Below are 15,566 nucleotides of genomic sequence, written 5' to 3'. Positions count from 1 at the left end.
GCAGCTGATGTTATTTTTGTGTTCTGTCAGGAACAAAAGAAAAATGGCAATCCTCATGTAGAACAAGCATTATTTTCTATGAATAGTCATAGTCACCTTGGCACTTTTGAAAGAGTGTAAATTGAATAATTGTGAAGCTTTTCATGTTCAAAGGTTGGATGCTTTGTTGAGCTTATTCCCTTTAACTAATGAATAGTGATATTCTGATTGTGTTGCTTAATGAATTTTGTACGTAGCTAAACAAAGTGTATTGAAAAAATTCACAATCTTTTATTTATATTAGAAATATATAATTATCATAAATTACATCACGAAAACATTTTTTGGACCATATCCTTATATTGTGAATCCGATTCCTTTGTCAAGTCTTTCAGCGCTGCTAATAGTTTGAGCGCGTCCTTATTACTTGGCTCAATTTTCAGTAGGCTTTTCAAACTGGATTCTGCTACTTCATATTCCTGGAATCACAAAACGTTAATATAATTGCCGAATAACTTGGCATTTAATCAAACCTTTAACTGAATGGAAGAGTCAGCTAATCTGTAGAGTGCCTTCGGCATTTCTGGACTTAACTCCAAAGCCATGAGTGAGAGGTCTCTGGCATTTTCGACATTTTTCTTCTTAAGTTGACAAGCTGCCATGTTAGAGCATAACGTAGCTTTCAGCTCATCGCTGTCTTTCGCCTCTCCAATGACCAGGATTGAATGAGCTTTGGAAAACAGATAAAAAGAGTCCTCTGTCCTTCCAACCTTGAACAGATCCACTGCTTTTTCTTTCAAACCGGCTGCCATCTAAAATGCAAAATAAATACCTCAATTTAACATCAATTTTATAACTAACTTGTTCCTGAACTGCAACCTTGCACAACAATGAGTATGTACATATTATCTTAAAATAAAAAGCCAAAATTCCGGAAATGCATTATTTGAATATGTACACGATTTCAAGACTATAAATCAGTGAGTGAAGATTCCCATCAGAAAGACTACACGAATTCAATGGTTTTGCCACTAATTAAAACGTCAACCCCTATAATTTCCTTGTCAGAACAAAGATGAAGTTTCAGCTACTATAGATAATATTTAATTATACAAATTAATTTAATTTGGAAATAAATTTTCAGTGTCGAATTGAAAAAAGCAATAAAATGTGTCCCAAAACTGTGTTCAATTTACCTCTAGGATTTTTTCCTCTGTCCATTTGTACACAGGTCCGGCGTTTATCAACTCCTTGAGCTCAACAGTCGCCCTCCCCCTTTCCACCCCATCGATGAACAATATTATTTGGCTCTTTTCTCCCATTGTCATAGTCATCAGCACTTTCTCAAGCGCCCGCAACTCTGCGGTGTCTGCCTCTCCTGTGGTCAGGGTTGTCGAGCCATCTTCAAGAAACCCTTGCGAGTCGCTGACACGAATACAGCACTCGGCGCCCAGCGGCATCGCACTGTCACCCCAAGGGCCTTTCATCACGATCTTCTTGGTGATCATCAGGTTGCCGCACCATCCCTCCCAATCAGTTTCCAGAGATGCTGAACTCATGTCTAGAGGAAAGGTTTTTAAATTCGAATGAACAAATTTTTAAAATAAATTGATGCTTTTGACTTGCCTGAGGCCTTATGATTGAGCACTCTGAATTTCAAATCTATTTATGCTGACTGTGAGAGAATATTACAGCAGTTCTAGCGACATAATTCAAAGCAAAGTACCATTGCTAAGTTGTTCAATACGGTCGATTGAATCTCATCGGTCAAAAGATACACATTATGCGCCTCTTCTGGTGGTTTGTTTGTTATTGACCTTGCTTAACAGTTACATCGACAGGTGGCAGCCACAGCAATGTCAGAATCATTCGAAAAATGAACCGCGCATCGACATTGATAGGACTGGCAAGAGGTGGGCGCGAATTTTATAGTTTTAAGGATTCCAACCGCGATTGTGAGAATGTGAACGCGTTACGTTAGACCCGTGGTATGGGTCCAAAAAAAATTATTGTAATAAATAATAATTTTAAAATGCAATGAAAAAATGAATAATTGTGCAGTTGGTCTTTCGTCTGTAAATTATTTTATTTAAATAAAAGCTGATTTGAAATACTTACAAAAAGAGCAAAAAAAATCACGCAGTAGTTCTATTTTAAAGGTTAAAATTTTATAATCAACCTTTTTTCATCATCTTTACCTAACCAATAGCGAGAGGTAAATAATCTCTCATAGGCTGCATGCGTGAATTATTCTGAGAATATATATAATATAGATATCAAGGGATTTGGAAAAATACGTTCTGATAAACTTGCATATTTCAAGGTTTATTACTAAATCCTCGAATGCTCATTTAGATAATGACTGCAGAAAATATGCTTTAAATCCTTTAAATGGAAAACCTCTTCTTAAAAAAACATTTGTGATGTGTCATCGCGTTTAAACAAGTTTTGATATAGGCTCAGGTATTGTATACAAATTGATCAATATGGTTGCTGCTAGTTGGAAGACATAAAAGTCATAATTATTCCCATGTCCATCATGGGCTGCTGATGCTTATTCAGCTTCTTCTAGCTTGTCTCTTGTCTCGGGATCACGTAACTATGCATCACCGACAGCAGATTCTGCCGCAGCTGCTTGAGCTCTTTGAGGTCCCGCTGCCAAATCTTCTCTGTTTAGTGAAAAAGAGAAAATGCACATCCAAATTAGCGAAAATAATTACCTTAATTCAAATAAATGAAACAGATTTGTGAACAGATGAAGAATTTAAATCCTTTCACTAACTATTTTTGAAGGTAGAATTAGGAAATGTTAACTCTCTTCAATTCTTAGCAGTTGGAAGCACTTAATAATGTTAATCATTAGGTTTGATTGAGTTTGATCCAAATGAGTATTATTTTGTTTATCTTTACAAATTCCAAAACACTATCTTCATAGTTTTCAGCTTTCAAGAAGTTTATGCCTCGCAGGAATACCTGCTAACTAAAATTAGTGCATCCTACTTAACACTTCAAATAATATTTGAAGGACTATTATAATATTTCCTGTTGAATTCCTAATTTTGATTAACTAAAGCCTTTTAAAAAGGAATGCATCTTTATCCACATCCAATATTACTAGTTTGTACTCACCACGTTTATCTTCGACCTCAAGGGTTATCTTATGTAGTAAAAGATAATATTCATACTGAAAACCAAACAAAAACACGATCAGAATTAACTGCTTCTCGTTCCTAATTTAAAAATCTAAAAGAACTCACTTTTGATGTCGATTTTTGATACAAATCACCTTCGACTTTTCTGGCGTATTCGATTAATTTATTAATATTTTTGTGCGTCAATGCTTGGACATCCCGAGTAGGATATATTCCTCGAAATCTGTAAAAATCATCAGTTTGAATTGACTGAATCAACAATAAATTATTCTCTACTCACGTTTTAAAAACTAGGCGATTTCGTAAATCTGGAGTGATCGACTGGTGCCACTTCCGTGTTGCTTGGATAGGTGCTGCGGTGGCTTGACCCTGCAGGTCGGATAGGACCTGTTCACAAGGAAATGCGTTGCGAAAAAAGGTTAAAAGTGTGAATCACAGCGTTTATTTGGTAGATAAATAGAATAAATTTCATAAATTTATACTTAAATCCATTCATAATTAAATGGCCAAAGACGACTCATTTCCAATTGAAAAATGGAATAAAATTTATATTGTGATCAACTAGGACAGATTATGGTTCCTTGCAGAGCTGTTTAATAACTATTTTATGGTAATAATTAGCGGATTTTGGGGAAAATCAGTCCTTTTTAACCAGCTGCCAGACAAAAATTATTTTCTTTATCCAAAATACCTTGACGAGCTCTGCTTCATTGTTCAGGAAGCGCTGGATTGAGATGAGCACGCTTTCCAGGCTTTCGTCTGGGCTCCAGTCGAACGGTTCCTCTGTGCCAAGCATGCTGAGAAGCACCTTCTTGCCGTAGGGTTCGAAGACCGCAGTGCAGCTGGCGTCGGTCATACACGTGACCCTTGGCCCCTCATTTGGGTAGTTTTTTGGGAGGCGGATAATCAAGTATATCGAAGTGTTATCCGTGCACGTGATGAAGGTGTGCAACTTATCCGCATCATCAAGGTCCGGCACCACCTCGATGCCAGGCGGGGGGTAATTGCAGATGGCCCTCACTTCCCTTTAAGAGGAGCAGGTTTTGAACAATTCTTCTTGTCGAGCGTTAACAAATTTAAAATCAATACATACCTGTTCGTCCTTCTGATCGGGTCTTCTCGCGGTTTGTTTTTCCTACAAACCAAACATAACGGCTTAAATTTTTGGTGAAATTCGGCCCATCGGGCCCATCTTGGATCCATATCCTGCAACTGCAATGCAACTACATGTTACATATTTGTGCAAAAAGCAGTGTATGAGTAACAACAAACATACAGAATGAACATGTTTTGAATCTTCCATAAAGATATAAATAATAATACCATTTTAAGTGTCTAATCAGTGGTAAAAGGACCTCCAAAAGATGCTCGCTAGCTCTTAGCTCTCAAAGCCGCCTTGATCTTGCTTAAAAGTTCAGGTGTTGAGGTAGTCTCCGGTTAGAAGCGAGAAGAGTCAGCGTCAGTCGACAAGCAAAGCACACAAGGCAGAAAGGAGAAAATGGAGGGAAAGGAATGCTTCGCCATTGGCGTAGCTCACTCAGACGACAGGAAATTATTGGTGATGAAGTGGGCGCGAATCTGGCAGAAGCCAGGCAAAATAACCTCCAAAATCCTTTCAACCGTTTTGAAGAAACTCGTCGTTTTATAGTTTTTGGGAAAACCATTCAATTCGTGAAGCAATTTTTCCGATATTTAACTAAGTACAGCGATGCAAGATTTCGATTTGACAATAATTATTTTAATATTTAAAGGGTCCAAAATTGATTTTAAAATACATTGCTTGTGCTCAACCTAGATAACATAAATGTTCGATAATAAAAATTCTTTGATCATTTTCGACGTTCAAAAAAAAAAAAAAAAAAAAATTAACTTCGCACAGAAAAAAGTTTAAAACTTTTGTAAGCTTTTAATGGTTATACATATATATTCGATCATATTCTGAAAAATTCTAATATTTGTATTACGTAAAAATTTGTTAATTCATAATTTAATTTTTTTCCAAAAAACTTTTTACTACAATAAAATTACGGACATTTTTTATGACTATTTTGTCCAAATATCCCGGTAGGTATGAACTTCCAAAGGATTAAAACAAACCATATTGATTCGGTAGAGTTAATCTAGATTGAATGAAAACTGGTTTCACAGTCACACTGTTCTAGAAAATCTACTTTACGTAGATGAGAAATAGACGATTCAATGCACATCAGGTTCTACGAAACAAATGGAATTTTATTTTAGTAAGAAAAACACGATGTTGTTTTCGAGATTCCATACAGAGACAGCTATTGCGGAGTTTTAATCTTCCTTTCCTTACTGAGAATTTCATAGCAATATGTTTCATCAAATTCATCTTCTGGGCTTGTCTCGTCCAACTCGTACCTTTGAAAATAGAACATTACAAAAATCAAATAGCACAAAAAGTAATTTTTGAACATACTTCATAGCTGAAAAGAATGCTTTAGCATCTGGATTATTCTTCAGGATGGTAAGCACTATCTTCTCCATGTTTGCTTGCCACGAGAACATTTCCAAAACCTGCATCATTCGCCTACCAAGGCCTTTCCGTCTGGTGCTTTCATTTAGCTGCAGCTCGTAACTGAAATCAATTGTTTTAATGTGAAAAAGAACACACACGCAGACTACTCGTAAGTGTGAATTACCATTAACTATCGAGAATTACAAAAAATGTTGAGATTTTCAAATCTAACTCTAACTTGCTGTATTAATTGCGTCAATCTCTATTGGATAAATTGTTTGAATTTAATAGATGTTGAAAACGTATTCCCTGGCATAATTCATTACATTTTTTTAATCAGAGAAGTCATGGAGTATTATACTCTGTAACTTTACACTTATTTTAAAACGAAACAGGCTAGAATTGGGTTTAAAATTAATGAACCACGCTTTGTACATGGCCTTTTTTCACTTTTTAGTATAAGTATGTTGATATCAGTGATATAAATGAATATAAATAAATTTTATGTAAGTTTACCAATATAGGACCGGTCTGCCTTCATCCATGTCAAAACGGAAGTGTGAAAAAGCAACCATTGATCCATTTTTGTCATCATTAGCCAAGAGATACCAAGCATCTTCATCGAAGAGTTCTTCAGATTTTTCTTTTTCTTTCCAACCCCAGTCGGATTGAGCATACCTATCATGGAGAACAAAAGGCTCGATAAACTAATTTTAAATATTTTGCTTTTGTACTAACGTTTCTTTCATATTTGTACGCATCAGATCCATCACTTCTGTCTTCAATTTATCATTCATGTCAGGGGCCTTGCAGAAAGAAATTGTCACTTCCAAGCCATCCTTGCTGAATTTTTGGAAAGCCGACAGTTTGTCGAGGGGATTATCCTAAAATGAACAGGCAAATAAATGAGTTTAACATTGCTGATTAACAGAGGATGATCAAATTCAAACGAACCTGCTTTTTGGCTGCATTGACAAGTGCTTGTGCTTTTGCAATCCTGGCAATTTCCTCCTTCCTCTGCATACGGTTTTCTTTCCATTTTTTACTGCTCTTCTATAAGTAAAATAGATATATATTAGTACAATTTTCATTGAAGATTGAATACCTTATTTAAGATTTAGATTTTAAATTTTACATCGGATGATCTCTTTGAATGTAGAGAGAAACGTGTCGTCAAGCGAATCAGAACATTCTAAGGAATACAAATATCCGTCTCAATCGTCTCAATATGCAAAAATCTCGTTTTTCCATAACGAAACAAAAAATAATGTATGTCCAGAGATTTTGACAAAATTCTTTTGGAAGAAAGAATAAAATTGTACAATAACTTACCCCCATTTCTCAGTCGCACAAATCAAGACACGTAACTCAAATCACTTTCAAAGAACGCTTTCGTGAGTTCAAGAGAGTCTCGAAGTAAACACGATATTTTCATATATCGCGTTCTAGTTTAAGAACTGTAAAATCGAAACGAAGAAAAGTCTCAAACTAGCTCAAACGCAGACACTCGCAAGGTTGGAGGATGGATGCCTTTCTGCATGCTGCTGTCGCGTTTGCTCTTTGTTTACCAGTTTGCCCGCGTTTTATTCTCTCCGCCAATCAGAAGTACCCACAATTGGATTGAAATATTAGCGCCTAAAGTAAAGAAGATCGCACTGATCGCTGAAGATGGGAATCTAAAAGGAATTTGTGGGAATAATGCTCTTAAAATGAGATGGAAAATCTTTTCAATATAAAACTAATTGAAAACATAATTCAACATTTCGAAAATTCGTAGACGCGCATAATAAATAATAACATCATTACATAGTGTGGCAGTGATTTTCTTTTGGTTCTATAATTACATATCTAGCATAAATTCTGGTCTGCAATTCTGCAGAGTTACGTAATGTATGTAATTTGAGCCAATCATTCGTCTTCACAGGGTTTAAGGTTCGCATTTTTCTCATGAACATGCAGCTTACATTGCACAACAGCCACATTATGAGATTTTTAATGTGATTTATACATACATTTATACATAAGCATTAAAAATATAAAAATATTAGCAGCTAGACAGCTAGAGAAGATATGACAAAAAATGAGCCAGAACTTAAATCCCCCCCGCCCTTAACCCTAAAATGCCCAATCTAAATTCCAAAAGAGGCATTTTGGCGATTTTTACATACAACACTCACTTGTACTCACTTTGTGATCGTGGTCCTTTCTGCTGCCCCAGCCTGCGTGATTTTTTCACGTCCATGTCAAGTTCCATCCCACCCAGTCCTTTTGTCGCTTTCTTGTCTGATTTAGTTTAGCTTTTGCTGAGCCTGCTACATTATCCTCCGGTTGAAATTTGAAATCCAGTCTGCAGGCTGCAGCGGCAATCATTATCCCACTCCCATCTCACATCTATACAATCGCAGTAGTCTATAGTACGAGTCCGGTTTCTGACGCTCCTGCTTTTGCTTTGCTCGTGCTACTAGCTACAAGGTACAGGTGGTACAAATTTAATATCAATCAGCTATAGAGTACAAATAATATACTTTAGATATTATATTATGTAGTTCTTCGCATCGGCCACAGCAATTGAGCAAAATTAGCCTTTTCTCTTGCTTTCCGCCCAGACAGACTTCAGCTCGTGCTTGTGTTTTGCGTTATCTTTTTCTTTTGGTTTGTTGCTCAAACTCTACTTTTCCATTCATTGTGATCCTCCATTTCCTTTGTTTTTTGTTTTATTTTTTCTTCCAGTGTTTGGTGTTTGTAGTCTGGAAAATTTACATACATAGTATGATAATAAATAATGTATGTATCAAAATCGCAATATCTTTTACACCAAAAATATATTAATTTCATAATTTGTAATACATACATACATACTATTTTAATTACATTTTTTATTCATATTATAATATATTATTATATCTACACGTAATATAGAGTTAAAGTTATTGTATCTATACGATAAAAGGTTTTCTAACAGATATGGATTTATAAAAAATATATTTAATGCTTCGATCTGCACTGATCATTTTTATACAATTTAATTATTTCAGGTTGTGAACGATGTCCTCAGATAAAGAAAAAGAAAATGGCAACAAGTGTGATCTAATGGATCTATCTGCATTTGATCCATTGGTGAACGTTGAAGTGAAAGTTGAGCAGCAAGAACTGGACGACTTTTTTGCTTTGAACGTGGAGAAGAATGGGATTAAGCTCTGGTAAATTATGTTTGATTTATTAATTAATATATTTATGATATTGATTATTAATATTTTTGTCGACGCAGTGAACTACAAGCTGCAGCAGAGAACAATGGTCACGTTGTGTTTGAAACCGTGAGCAAGGAGTTTGACAGTAGCAGTGAAGATGAAGGAAATGGTTCGTTTGATGAAGATGAAGTGCCCCGCCATTCTAACGAGCAGAGGCGACAGTCGGCGAAAAAGCTGTTTCCCAAACCTCAAGAATTCATTCCTAGCTTTGATGAACTCGTCAAGAAAATGCATCCAATCAGAGATGATGGGAAAATTATGAAAAGGGTTGGTAGTTAACAATTTAAAGGGCAGCAGAGAATAAAAAAAATACTAATCGATTTTAGGTTCTCCTGGAGGGTTGTGGCGAGTTGGTGCCAGAGAATGCATTTGTGTCATTCCACTACAATGCATACAGAGACAATGAAGATGCATCGTTTGATTCCACTTTGCTGCGGAGACATCCATGGAAGGTTCGATTGGAGGATGGCATTCTGACTGGTTTGAAAGAAGCTCTGATGTCCATGAAGCAGAATGAGAGGTCCCAGTTTCTTCTGCATCCAGACTTGATGTACGGGGCAAACGGCTGTCCCCCCAGAATCCCTGCAAGTAGCTTATTTCTGTAAACTGTTGTTCCCCTGGGCTAATTCACTCTTTTAAGATGCTCATTTGATGTATGAAATTACCCTGGAGGACGTCATTGAAGGAGAAGTTGCCAGCATGATGGAGGACCAAAATCAGTCAACAGCCGACTTCAAGGTCCTTTTGAAAGCAGTTAACCGAGAGCACGCAGAAGGCATTCAGTTCTTTAAGAACCAGTCTTACATATCTGCGATTGGCTGGTAATATTGAAAATTAACTTAAAACCTTATTTTCGTTGTTGCCGTAAGTTTCAAGCGAGCTGTGCGCCGCCTTGAGAACTTCACCAAGATTAAGAACAAACAGGACTCTGAAGAGCAGATGAAAAAACTTCAAACACTCTTCGTGAACCTGGCTATTTGCCACAATTCCTTGGGTGAACCTGAGAAGGCGTGCAGTATGTGCCAAGAAGCGTTGAAGATTGAACCTCAGAACTCCAAAGCAAATTTCCAGTGAACTTTATTATTTAATTTCTAGGATCATTTAATTTAAGATTATCATTTTAAGCTATGGAAGAGCACTCGCCACTCTTGGTGATTTTGAGGGTGCGACTCGAAGATTGACGAAAGCTAAATGGAAGAATCCTTGCGACGAGACTATCAACCTTGAGCTGAAGAAGGTGAATGGACCAATTAATAGTGGTAGACAATTAAATACTGTTGAGTTAATAAAGGTGCAAGAAAAGAAAGAACTTGCCAAGCAGAAGGAAAAGGATATGGCGAAGTTCATGTTCCAAGGTTCAACTGGAAAAAAAGCTGAGACTGAGGATCATTGTGGCTTCCACAAGAAGCTATTGGTTGCTGAGAAAGTATGGCTGAAGCATTATTTCTATCATATAGATACATATTTATTCTTTTTAAAGGAGGATTTTGATCCAGTGACGAAATCAATGAGTCTTCGTCTGGATAAATTCGTCGCTGACAAGAGAGCCAGACAGATCCACTTGCCACTTGTACTGAACGACAGTGATGTGGATAAACTTCAGAAATTGGCTCATGAAAGGAATCTCGGTTTCAGCATCACTGGACAGAACATTTTCACCATTTCCAAATTGGATCATGCAGTGAAAGAAGGCAGTAAATGAGTAACGTTTAGTATATATTGTACAAGCTATTAAAATCTTAATCCTACGTCAAACTCCAAGCTGTTGGCAGCATTTTATTTAAGTCTAACTCTCCACTGCACTGTTTTGGTCCGTTTGAATCAGCATTAGTTCGCCTTCCTTTGTCATCACCAGTACAAATCTTCCTGCGTCGGCGGCATTGATCTGCGTGTCTGCCGCGTCTGGAACAAAAATACTCTGGATTAAACGATCATTTTCTTTCAGAGTACAAGAAAAATCCAGTGCAGTGGTTAAAACTTTTTATCAATCACCAGGCTATGTTTGCATCTGTTTTCAACTATTATGTAAATTTCCTAATGACCTCAACTTGGAAAATTGAGAGATACATTTTATGAGAAACAGGCAGCAAATTGAAATTTAAAAGAGAAAAATCTGCACAGTAGAGGAAATTTTGACCACTCTTAACTGCAAATAATAGATTTTCCTAGGGAGAAAATTCATTTCTTGTATAAGAACTTGATGAAAATTGAGTGGGGGGAAAAGAAACAGGTGGCAGGCAAATGCAACCCTGCATTTCATAACACAATGTCTTTAAGTATGGCTAGGTCAGAAGATTTTTCGCCATAAGGTTGATAAAAAACATGGACTAGATTACTTTTCAATATTTCACAAAACCACTTACCATGAGTAATAATTCCTGTGGTGGGGTGGTTGACTTCCACATTAATAGGGGCTAGACCAGAATCTGGCTGTTCAGGAATGGCCACAACCTGGACCGTGCCCGACTCGGGATCGTGCGCCAGGGCAACTGTGCTGCCTACCGGCTGCTGGGGTAGCAAGTAGTACTCTCCGTTGTCGGACACCATGAGCTGCATTCCAGCCGGCACCTCCAAAGCGCCTGGATCGACACCCTGCGGGATTTCCACGTGCTGGGGTCCAGCAGCGGTGTCTCCAGACGCCTGTATTGATATGGTCGGTTGAGTGGAACGCACTGATGGAGCCGAAGGGACGCGTTTCATTGGGGAAGTGGTCACTGGATTGTTGGGTCGTGGTCCCGAGTAGCCCAAAGGTGCTTTGATGACCCTTGGCGTTCTCGTCACATTAGTGGTGGTTCTGGATTGCACTTTAGCGGTTGGCTTGATTGTTGAGGAAATGCTTGCGTAGCTTGGTGCTTTGCTTGTCTTACGAGGGTCAGCGGGAGGCAGAAAAGTGGTGTAGATCTTGTTTTGTGTTGGTTTGTTGTTGACTTTGGCCGGGACGTACACCTTCTTTGTCGGCACAGGAGGTTCCGATGGAGAACTCAATATTTTGATGATGCTTGTGGTTTGTTTCCGTTTAGGTTTCGGCTTCTGTCTCGATCTGGACGGAAGCTCTTGGGAGAAAAACTTGGGCGCGCTATCCTCAAAGAGTTTCAGCCCTTGCCTCTTTCGAATTCCAGGTCTGTTTCGCAAGATGTTGTTTGTGAGAACCACAAGGCCAGACGGTTCTTCCTTTGGTTTGTTTTTGCAGAGCATTGGTGCCAGGAGGAGAAGTGAAGGACTGTTCTTTATTAGCTGAATGCCAGGCTTCACCTTTGGCATGGTTTTTGCATTCACTTGAATCGACCGGTGGCAATTGCTGACGTGAAGGATTTCCTCAAATTTGCACATCTTCTTCACTTGCTTTGGCCTCCTGCCTCGTTGGATAATCTTTCTTTTTATTCCCCTTGGCGGTGACTTGGATTCCACTGAATCAGAGCCCTCTAGGTCTTCTGTTGTCTCCGACTTTTCTTCTTCGGTGCTGTTGTGTTCTTCAGGTTTAAACTCGTCATCTGAAAGTTCTCCTTCTTCCTCTTCCTCCTCGACCTCTGATTGCTCCTCCTCTTCATCTAATTCATCATCATTTTCGTCTAAATGCCAAGTTGTAAGAAACTGAATTTGAAAGATAATTTTGAACTACTTTACCATATTTTTTAAGAGCCCACGCCTTCACTTTGTGCAGGGCTTTTGCTTTACTACTTCGGCACGGCCTGCATGAATTCAATGTCAGCACAGGTTACACAAAAACTCCAATATATGACATTACCGGCTTGTACTGGATATTCTCTCTTCAAACTGATCAATCAAGTCTCTGTGATTTGAAAGACTCTTCTCCGGCAGCCACGACGTCTTGGAACTGTTGAAGGAAAATATGAGACAATTCCATTCGAGTTGTCTCATATGTATACTTACTCAGATTGACCTTCCCACTGCACCATGTATTTTATAGAGTTGTTCTTCTTGTCGGTTTTCTTGTTTATCACTCTTCTAGGAGTGATGTCCATTTCAACAAGGTCCTTAGACTGAAATAATGAAAATTGCTGTAAAATCCAATTCATAAATTTTGGGATTAGCCAATACCTCTAGAATTTTCCTGACGTAAACCTTTTTTGGTGTCTTTAATTCTGTAAGTGGACTTGACTCTTCGTGTTCTGCATTTTCATCAGAATCACTTTCAACTAGGTCGGAAATTTGCTGGGAAAAGTTTTCTAGGAAGTTTGTGTCCGCTTCCTTTAAACACACAAGATCAGAATTAACATAACCAGTTTCTAGGATCATTACTCACCTCAGGGTCACTTGACTTGTGTATGCTGTTCATTTCAAAGAGGATTTTTCCAGCAAGAGTCCACGCTTCTCTCTCTTCAAGGGAAACTTCTTGCCATTTTTTATACCAAACTGAGTTGTCCCCAGCTGGAAATACATGCATTGACCAATTAATTGTTATATTTCCCAAAATACTACGGAGGAGTCTGCAAGATTTTGACAATGATAAGCAGAATTGTGAGAGTTGTTCCATTTAAGTTGGAACTCAAGTGGACAGTCAACTACATAAAATTTCATTTCTTCAAGAGGTAAATTTCGGCCATAGAAATGCAAATTGAGATGATATCGCTTTCAGAAAGTAGTAGCTATTTGTGCCGTGAACTTAAATTAAACATTCCCAGTTATTTTTAAATTTCATTTTGCAGTACAATATATTTAAAAATTCAAATCGCCACCATGCAAAAGGAATTCCTTAAAATACCAACTGTCTTTCCGTTCCACACTTTAAATGATTATTAATTTTGTGACTTCATTTTCAGATAGTTGTTTGCTTTCAATCTAAATCCAAATTTTTCACGATTAAAAAAAGGGGAAGATAATAACATAATAATAATAATCCAACACTCATCATACCATTTCTAAGTTTCATTTTCTTGCACGCGGGAGAATTTTTCCACAGCATGAATGCCCAAATATTAGAAGAGGGATTCTGAAACAAACAAAACAACTAATTAGATGGCTTCATCAGTGGAATTATGAACTATATTAAATGTTGTTAACATATTATTAAATTCAAAAATTAGCAAATGGCTAAGCTCTGCGTGGAAATTAATTCAGGATGATCAGCTAATAATTAAATTTTGAGGAAAAAATCAATAACACATTCTTTTCATGTACAGCGGCTGTTTCGGACCAGCAAGCCTCGGATCAGCAGTGCTTTACATCCAAAACAAAATTCGCAACAGTACTGGCTATAGATATTTCTAAAATCGTCCAGCTTTACTCATTGCTGAGCCAAATCGAAAAGAGACGAAATCTGGTCGAAACCGCCACTCGCCCCCCCCCCCCCCTGCAATTTCCCTTATAAAAACCACAAGTAAAATCAAAGATATAATTTGAAATTTGAATTAACTTTCAATTCACAGTTGCATAAGTTTTGATAGTTATGATACATAAGTGTGTATACATACACAGTTCTAGCAAATTACTGCAGCAAATTTTTAGATGGTTCTTAACAGAATAGATGCAGTAGTGATTAGTGATTTAATTTTTATATATGTATTTGCTGGGATAAATTTAAAAATATATCATACAAATTTTGAAGGGTCTGATTCTGGTTGAGCACACTGTCCCTTCTGTTTGTGCTTCTGCAATTCTGGTATTGCGTGAAAAACTTGAAGGCACCTTCCACACACAAGAATATCTAGTCCATTGAGTGGTTTCATGTGGAACTTGGCGGCTGGAAAATCGTCATTTCAGTACACAAAATCATGCCATATATTGACATTACAAACCTTTTACTAAAGAACTGTCGCTACAAGCCTCGCCGACTTTGTCGGCAGTCGCTTTGGTTATTCTTGTCAGCGGCATTTTCACCAAATATGCCGCTGAATGCCGGATTTCGTGAAATCTCCGCGAATATTAGAGAATTTAGTTTTGACTAACTTCTGAATTGGAATAAATCAAGTTTAATTGAGAAATGGAAATGTAGAATAACCGCAGATTTCATTAGCAGAACAGCCAGGAATATTTATAAGTTGTAAACAAACCCAGATGGAGGGAGTTGGTTGAAGCGGTCACTGGTTCCTTGGCTTCATTATGTCGTTTGTCATGAAAATAACGCCATACCGGTATTTTAACAGGCTGCAAAACCTGGCAAAAACAACCAATTAGATTCAAAATCTGCGACTAATCCTGACTAATCATCCAACTCTTCAAAATTTCTATGTCAAAGTTAATTATAAACTCCTTTTTTAAATGAGCCGACTGAATGAACGGCGTGCGAAATGTGTTCTTTTACTTTCAGTCAAGTCAATCGATATCGGTAAACCGGTATTACATGAGTGAGCAATGTCGGTTAAATTACTGCTTTGCTTACGCCACAACTCCGTTCGGATTGGTTAAATTTTGTTTCATTGCTGTCTTGTTTAAAAAAGAGCGCTTAAACCTCAAGATATAATTTTAAAAAGCGCCAAGAACGATTTAACCATGTTTCAACTTGAGAAAAACTGACCACATCAAAAGTAGGGTCATTCAGTTTTCTTAAAATTAAAGCTTAAACCTGTGTGCGTGTGTGTGTATTTCTTTCTTTGATTTAAACTTACGCTCTGTACTGAACAAGACAGCTGCTGTTGACAATTAATTTTTGAATGAGAAATTTTTTAATAATACAGCACCAGCTAGGTTATTATTTTATCTATCCACAAAATTATATCCAGTAGGATTCCAGCAACTAACAGCCGC

General features: G+C 37.4%; 5 protein-coding genes across 6 annotated transcripts; 1 reads left to right on the top strand and 4 right to left on the bottom strand.

Moving 5' to 3' along the window:
- Nucleotides 1-250: 250 nt before the first annotated feature.
- Nucleotides 251-1,798, bottom strand: LOC135940870 (uncharacterized). Its single transcript, XM_065485966.1, has 4 exons — nucleotides 1,606-1,798; nucleotides 1,176-1,540; nucleotides 513-791; nucleotides 251-458 (listed from the first exon to the last, which is right to left on the bottom strand). Exons 2-4 carry the CDS (start codon nucleotides 1,536-1,538, stop codon nucleotides 309-311), a joined length of 792 nt encoding a protein of 263 aa, XP_065342038.1. The 5' UTR covers nucleotides 1,539-1,540; nucleotides 1,606-1,798; the 3' UTR covers nucleotides 251-308.
- Nucleotides 1,799-2,284: 486 nt separating this feature from the next.
- Nucleotides 2,285-7,933, bottom strand: LOC135939478 (uncharacterized). 2 transcript variants are annotated; one of them, XM_065483882.1, is made up of 7 exons: nucleotides 7,798-7,933; nucleotides 4,225-4,343; nucleotides 3,823-4,156; nucleotides 3,412-3,518; nucleotides 3,237-3,354; nucleotides 3,109-3,163; nucleotides 2,285-2,648 (listed from the first exon to the last, which is right to left on the bottom strand). In XM_065483882.1, exons 2-7 carry the CDS (start codon nucleotides 4,332-4,334, stop codon nucleotides 2,548-2,550), a joined length of 825 nt encoding a protein of 274 aa, XP_065339954.1. In that variant the 5' UTR covers nucleotides 4,335-4,343; nucleotides 7,798-7,933; the 3' UTR covers nucleotides 2,285-2,547. The 2 variants fall into 2 exon arrangements, with proteins under 2 accessions (XP_065339954.1, XP_065339953.1); XM_065483881.1 differs by lacking the exon at nucleotides 7,798-7,933 and adding an exon at nucleotides 4,455-5,199.
- On the bottom strand, nucleotides 5,338-7,171 carry Naa40 (N-alpha-acetyltransferase 40). Its single transcript, XM_065483883.1, has 6 exons — nucleotides 6,943-7,171; nucleotides 6,565-6,663; nucleotides 6,349-6,494; nucleotides 6,127-6,288; nucleotides 5,572-5,730; nucleotides 5,338-5,513 (listed from the first exon to the last, which is right to left on the bottom strand). Exons 1-6 carry the CDS (start codon nucleotides 6,946-6,948, stop codon nucleotides 5,417-5,419), a joined length of 669 nt encoding a protein of 222 aa, XP_065339955.1. The 5' UTR covers nucleotides 6,949-7,171; the 3' UTR covers nucleotides 5,338-5,416.
- A 711-nt stretch (nucleotides 7,934-8,644) lies between the features above and the next one.
- On the bottom strand, nucleotides 8,645-14,962 carry Chro (chromator). The gene is made up of 10 exons (XM_065483879.1): nucleotides 14,618-14,962; nucleotides 14,417-14,562; nucleotides 13,737-13,812; nucleotides 13,126-13,250; nucleotides 12,921-13,070; nucleotides 12,753-12,862; nucleotides 12,607-12,696; nucleotides 12,486-12,550; nucleotides 11,225-12,430; nucleotides 8,645-10,763 (listed from the first exon to the last, which is right to left on the bottom strand). The coding sequence occupies exons 1-10, from the start codon at nucleotides 14,691-14,693 to the stop codon at nucleotides 10,648-10,650; spliced, it is 2,160 nt and encodes a 719-aa protein (XP_065339951.1). The 5' UTR covers nucleotides 14,694-14,962; the 3' UTR covers nucleotides 8,645-10,647.
- On the top strand, nucleotides 8,656-10,616 carry LOC135939476 (inactive peptidyl-prolyl cis-trans isomerase FKBP6-like). The gene is made up of 8 exons (XM_065483880.1): nucleotides 8,656-8,810; nucleotides 8,879-9,128; nucleotides 9,188-9,449; nucleotides 9,502-9,682; nucleotides 9,731-9,931; nucleotides 9,987-10,098; nucleotides 10,153-10,287; nucleotides 10,342-10,616. Exons 1-8 carry the CDS (start codon nucleotides 8,656-8,658, stop codon nucleotides 10,561-10,563), a joined length of 1,518 nt encoding a protein of 505 aa, XP_065339952.1. The 3' UTR covers nucleotides 10,564-10,616.
- Nucleotides 14,963-15,566: the final 604 nt, after the last annotated feature.

Source organism: Cloeon dipterum, chromosome 3 (genome assembly GCF_949628265.1).
Source record: "Cloeon dipterum chromosome 3, ieCloDipt1.1, whole genome shotgun sequence".
Taxonomy (NCBI): Eukaryota; Metazoa; Arthropoda; class Insecta; order Ephemeroptera; family Baetidae; genus Cloeon; species Cloeon dipterum.
The sequence above is the reverse complement of the archived record's forward strand: the minus strand, read 5'-3'. Positions and strand labels throughout refer to the sequence as shown.

Bases quoted from the DNA above. Each gene is read 5' to 3' on its own strand.
- LOC135940870 (XM_065485966.1), bottom strand. From the start codon at position 1,538: ATGAGTTCAGCATCTCTGGAAACTGATTGGGAGGGATGGTGCGGCAAC. The intron at 792-1,175 runs GTAAATTGAACA...TTTGCATTTTAG, and splicing joins CAGAGGAAAAAATCCTAGAG to ATGGCAGCCGGTTTGAAAGA. The intron at 459-512 runs GTTTGATTAAAT...TTGTGATTCCAG, and splicing joins ACTCTTCCATTCAGTTAAAG to GAATATGAAGTAGCAGAATC.
- LOC135939478 (XM_065483881.1), bottom strand. The intron at 3,355-3,411 runs GTGAGTAGAGAA...TGATTTTTACAG, and splicing joins AATCGCCTAGTTTTTAAAAC to ATTTCGAGGAATATATCCTA. The intron at 2,649-3,108 runs GTGAGTACAAAC...TTCACTAAACAG, and splicing joins TGAGGTCGAAGATAAACGTG to AGAAGATTTGGCAGCGGGAC.
- Naa40 (XM_065483883.1), bottom strand. The intron at 6,289-6,348 runs GTTAGTACAAAA...TCTCCATGATAG, and splicing joins CGTACAAATATGAAAGAAAC to GTATGCTCAATCCGACTGGG. The intron at 5,731-6,126 runs GTAAACTTACAT...AATTGATTTCAG, and splicing joins GGCAGACCGGTCCTATATTG to TTACGAGCTGCAGCTAAATG.
- LOC135939476 (XM_065483880.1), top strand. From the start codon at position 8,656: ATGTCCTCAGATAAAGAAAAAGAAAATGGCAACAAGTGTGATCTAATG. The intron at 10,099-10,152 runs GTGAATGGACCA...GAGTTAATAAAG, and splicing joins TCAACCTTGAGCTGAAGAAG to GTGCAAGAAAAGAAAGAACT. The intron at 10,288-10,341 runs GTATGGCTGAAG...TTCTTTTTAAAG, and splicing joins AGCTATTGGTTGCTGAGAAA to GAGGATTTTGATCCAGTGAC.
- Chro (XM_065483879.1), bottom strand. From the start codon at position 14,693: ATGCCGCTGACAAGAATAACCAAAGCGACTGCCGACAAAGTCGGCGAG. The intron at 13,813-14,416 runs GTATGATATATT...TGTTTGTTTCAG, and splicing joins AATCAGACCCTTCAAAATTT to AATCCCTCTTCTAATATTTG. The intron at 12,431-12,485 runs GTAAAGTAGTTC...CTTGGCATTTAG, and splicing joins GTGGGCTCTTAAAAAATATG to ACGAAAATGATGATGAATTA.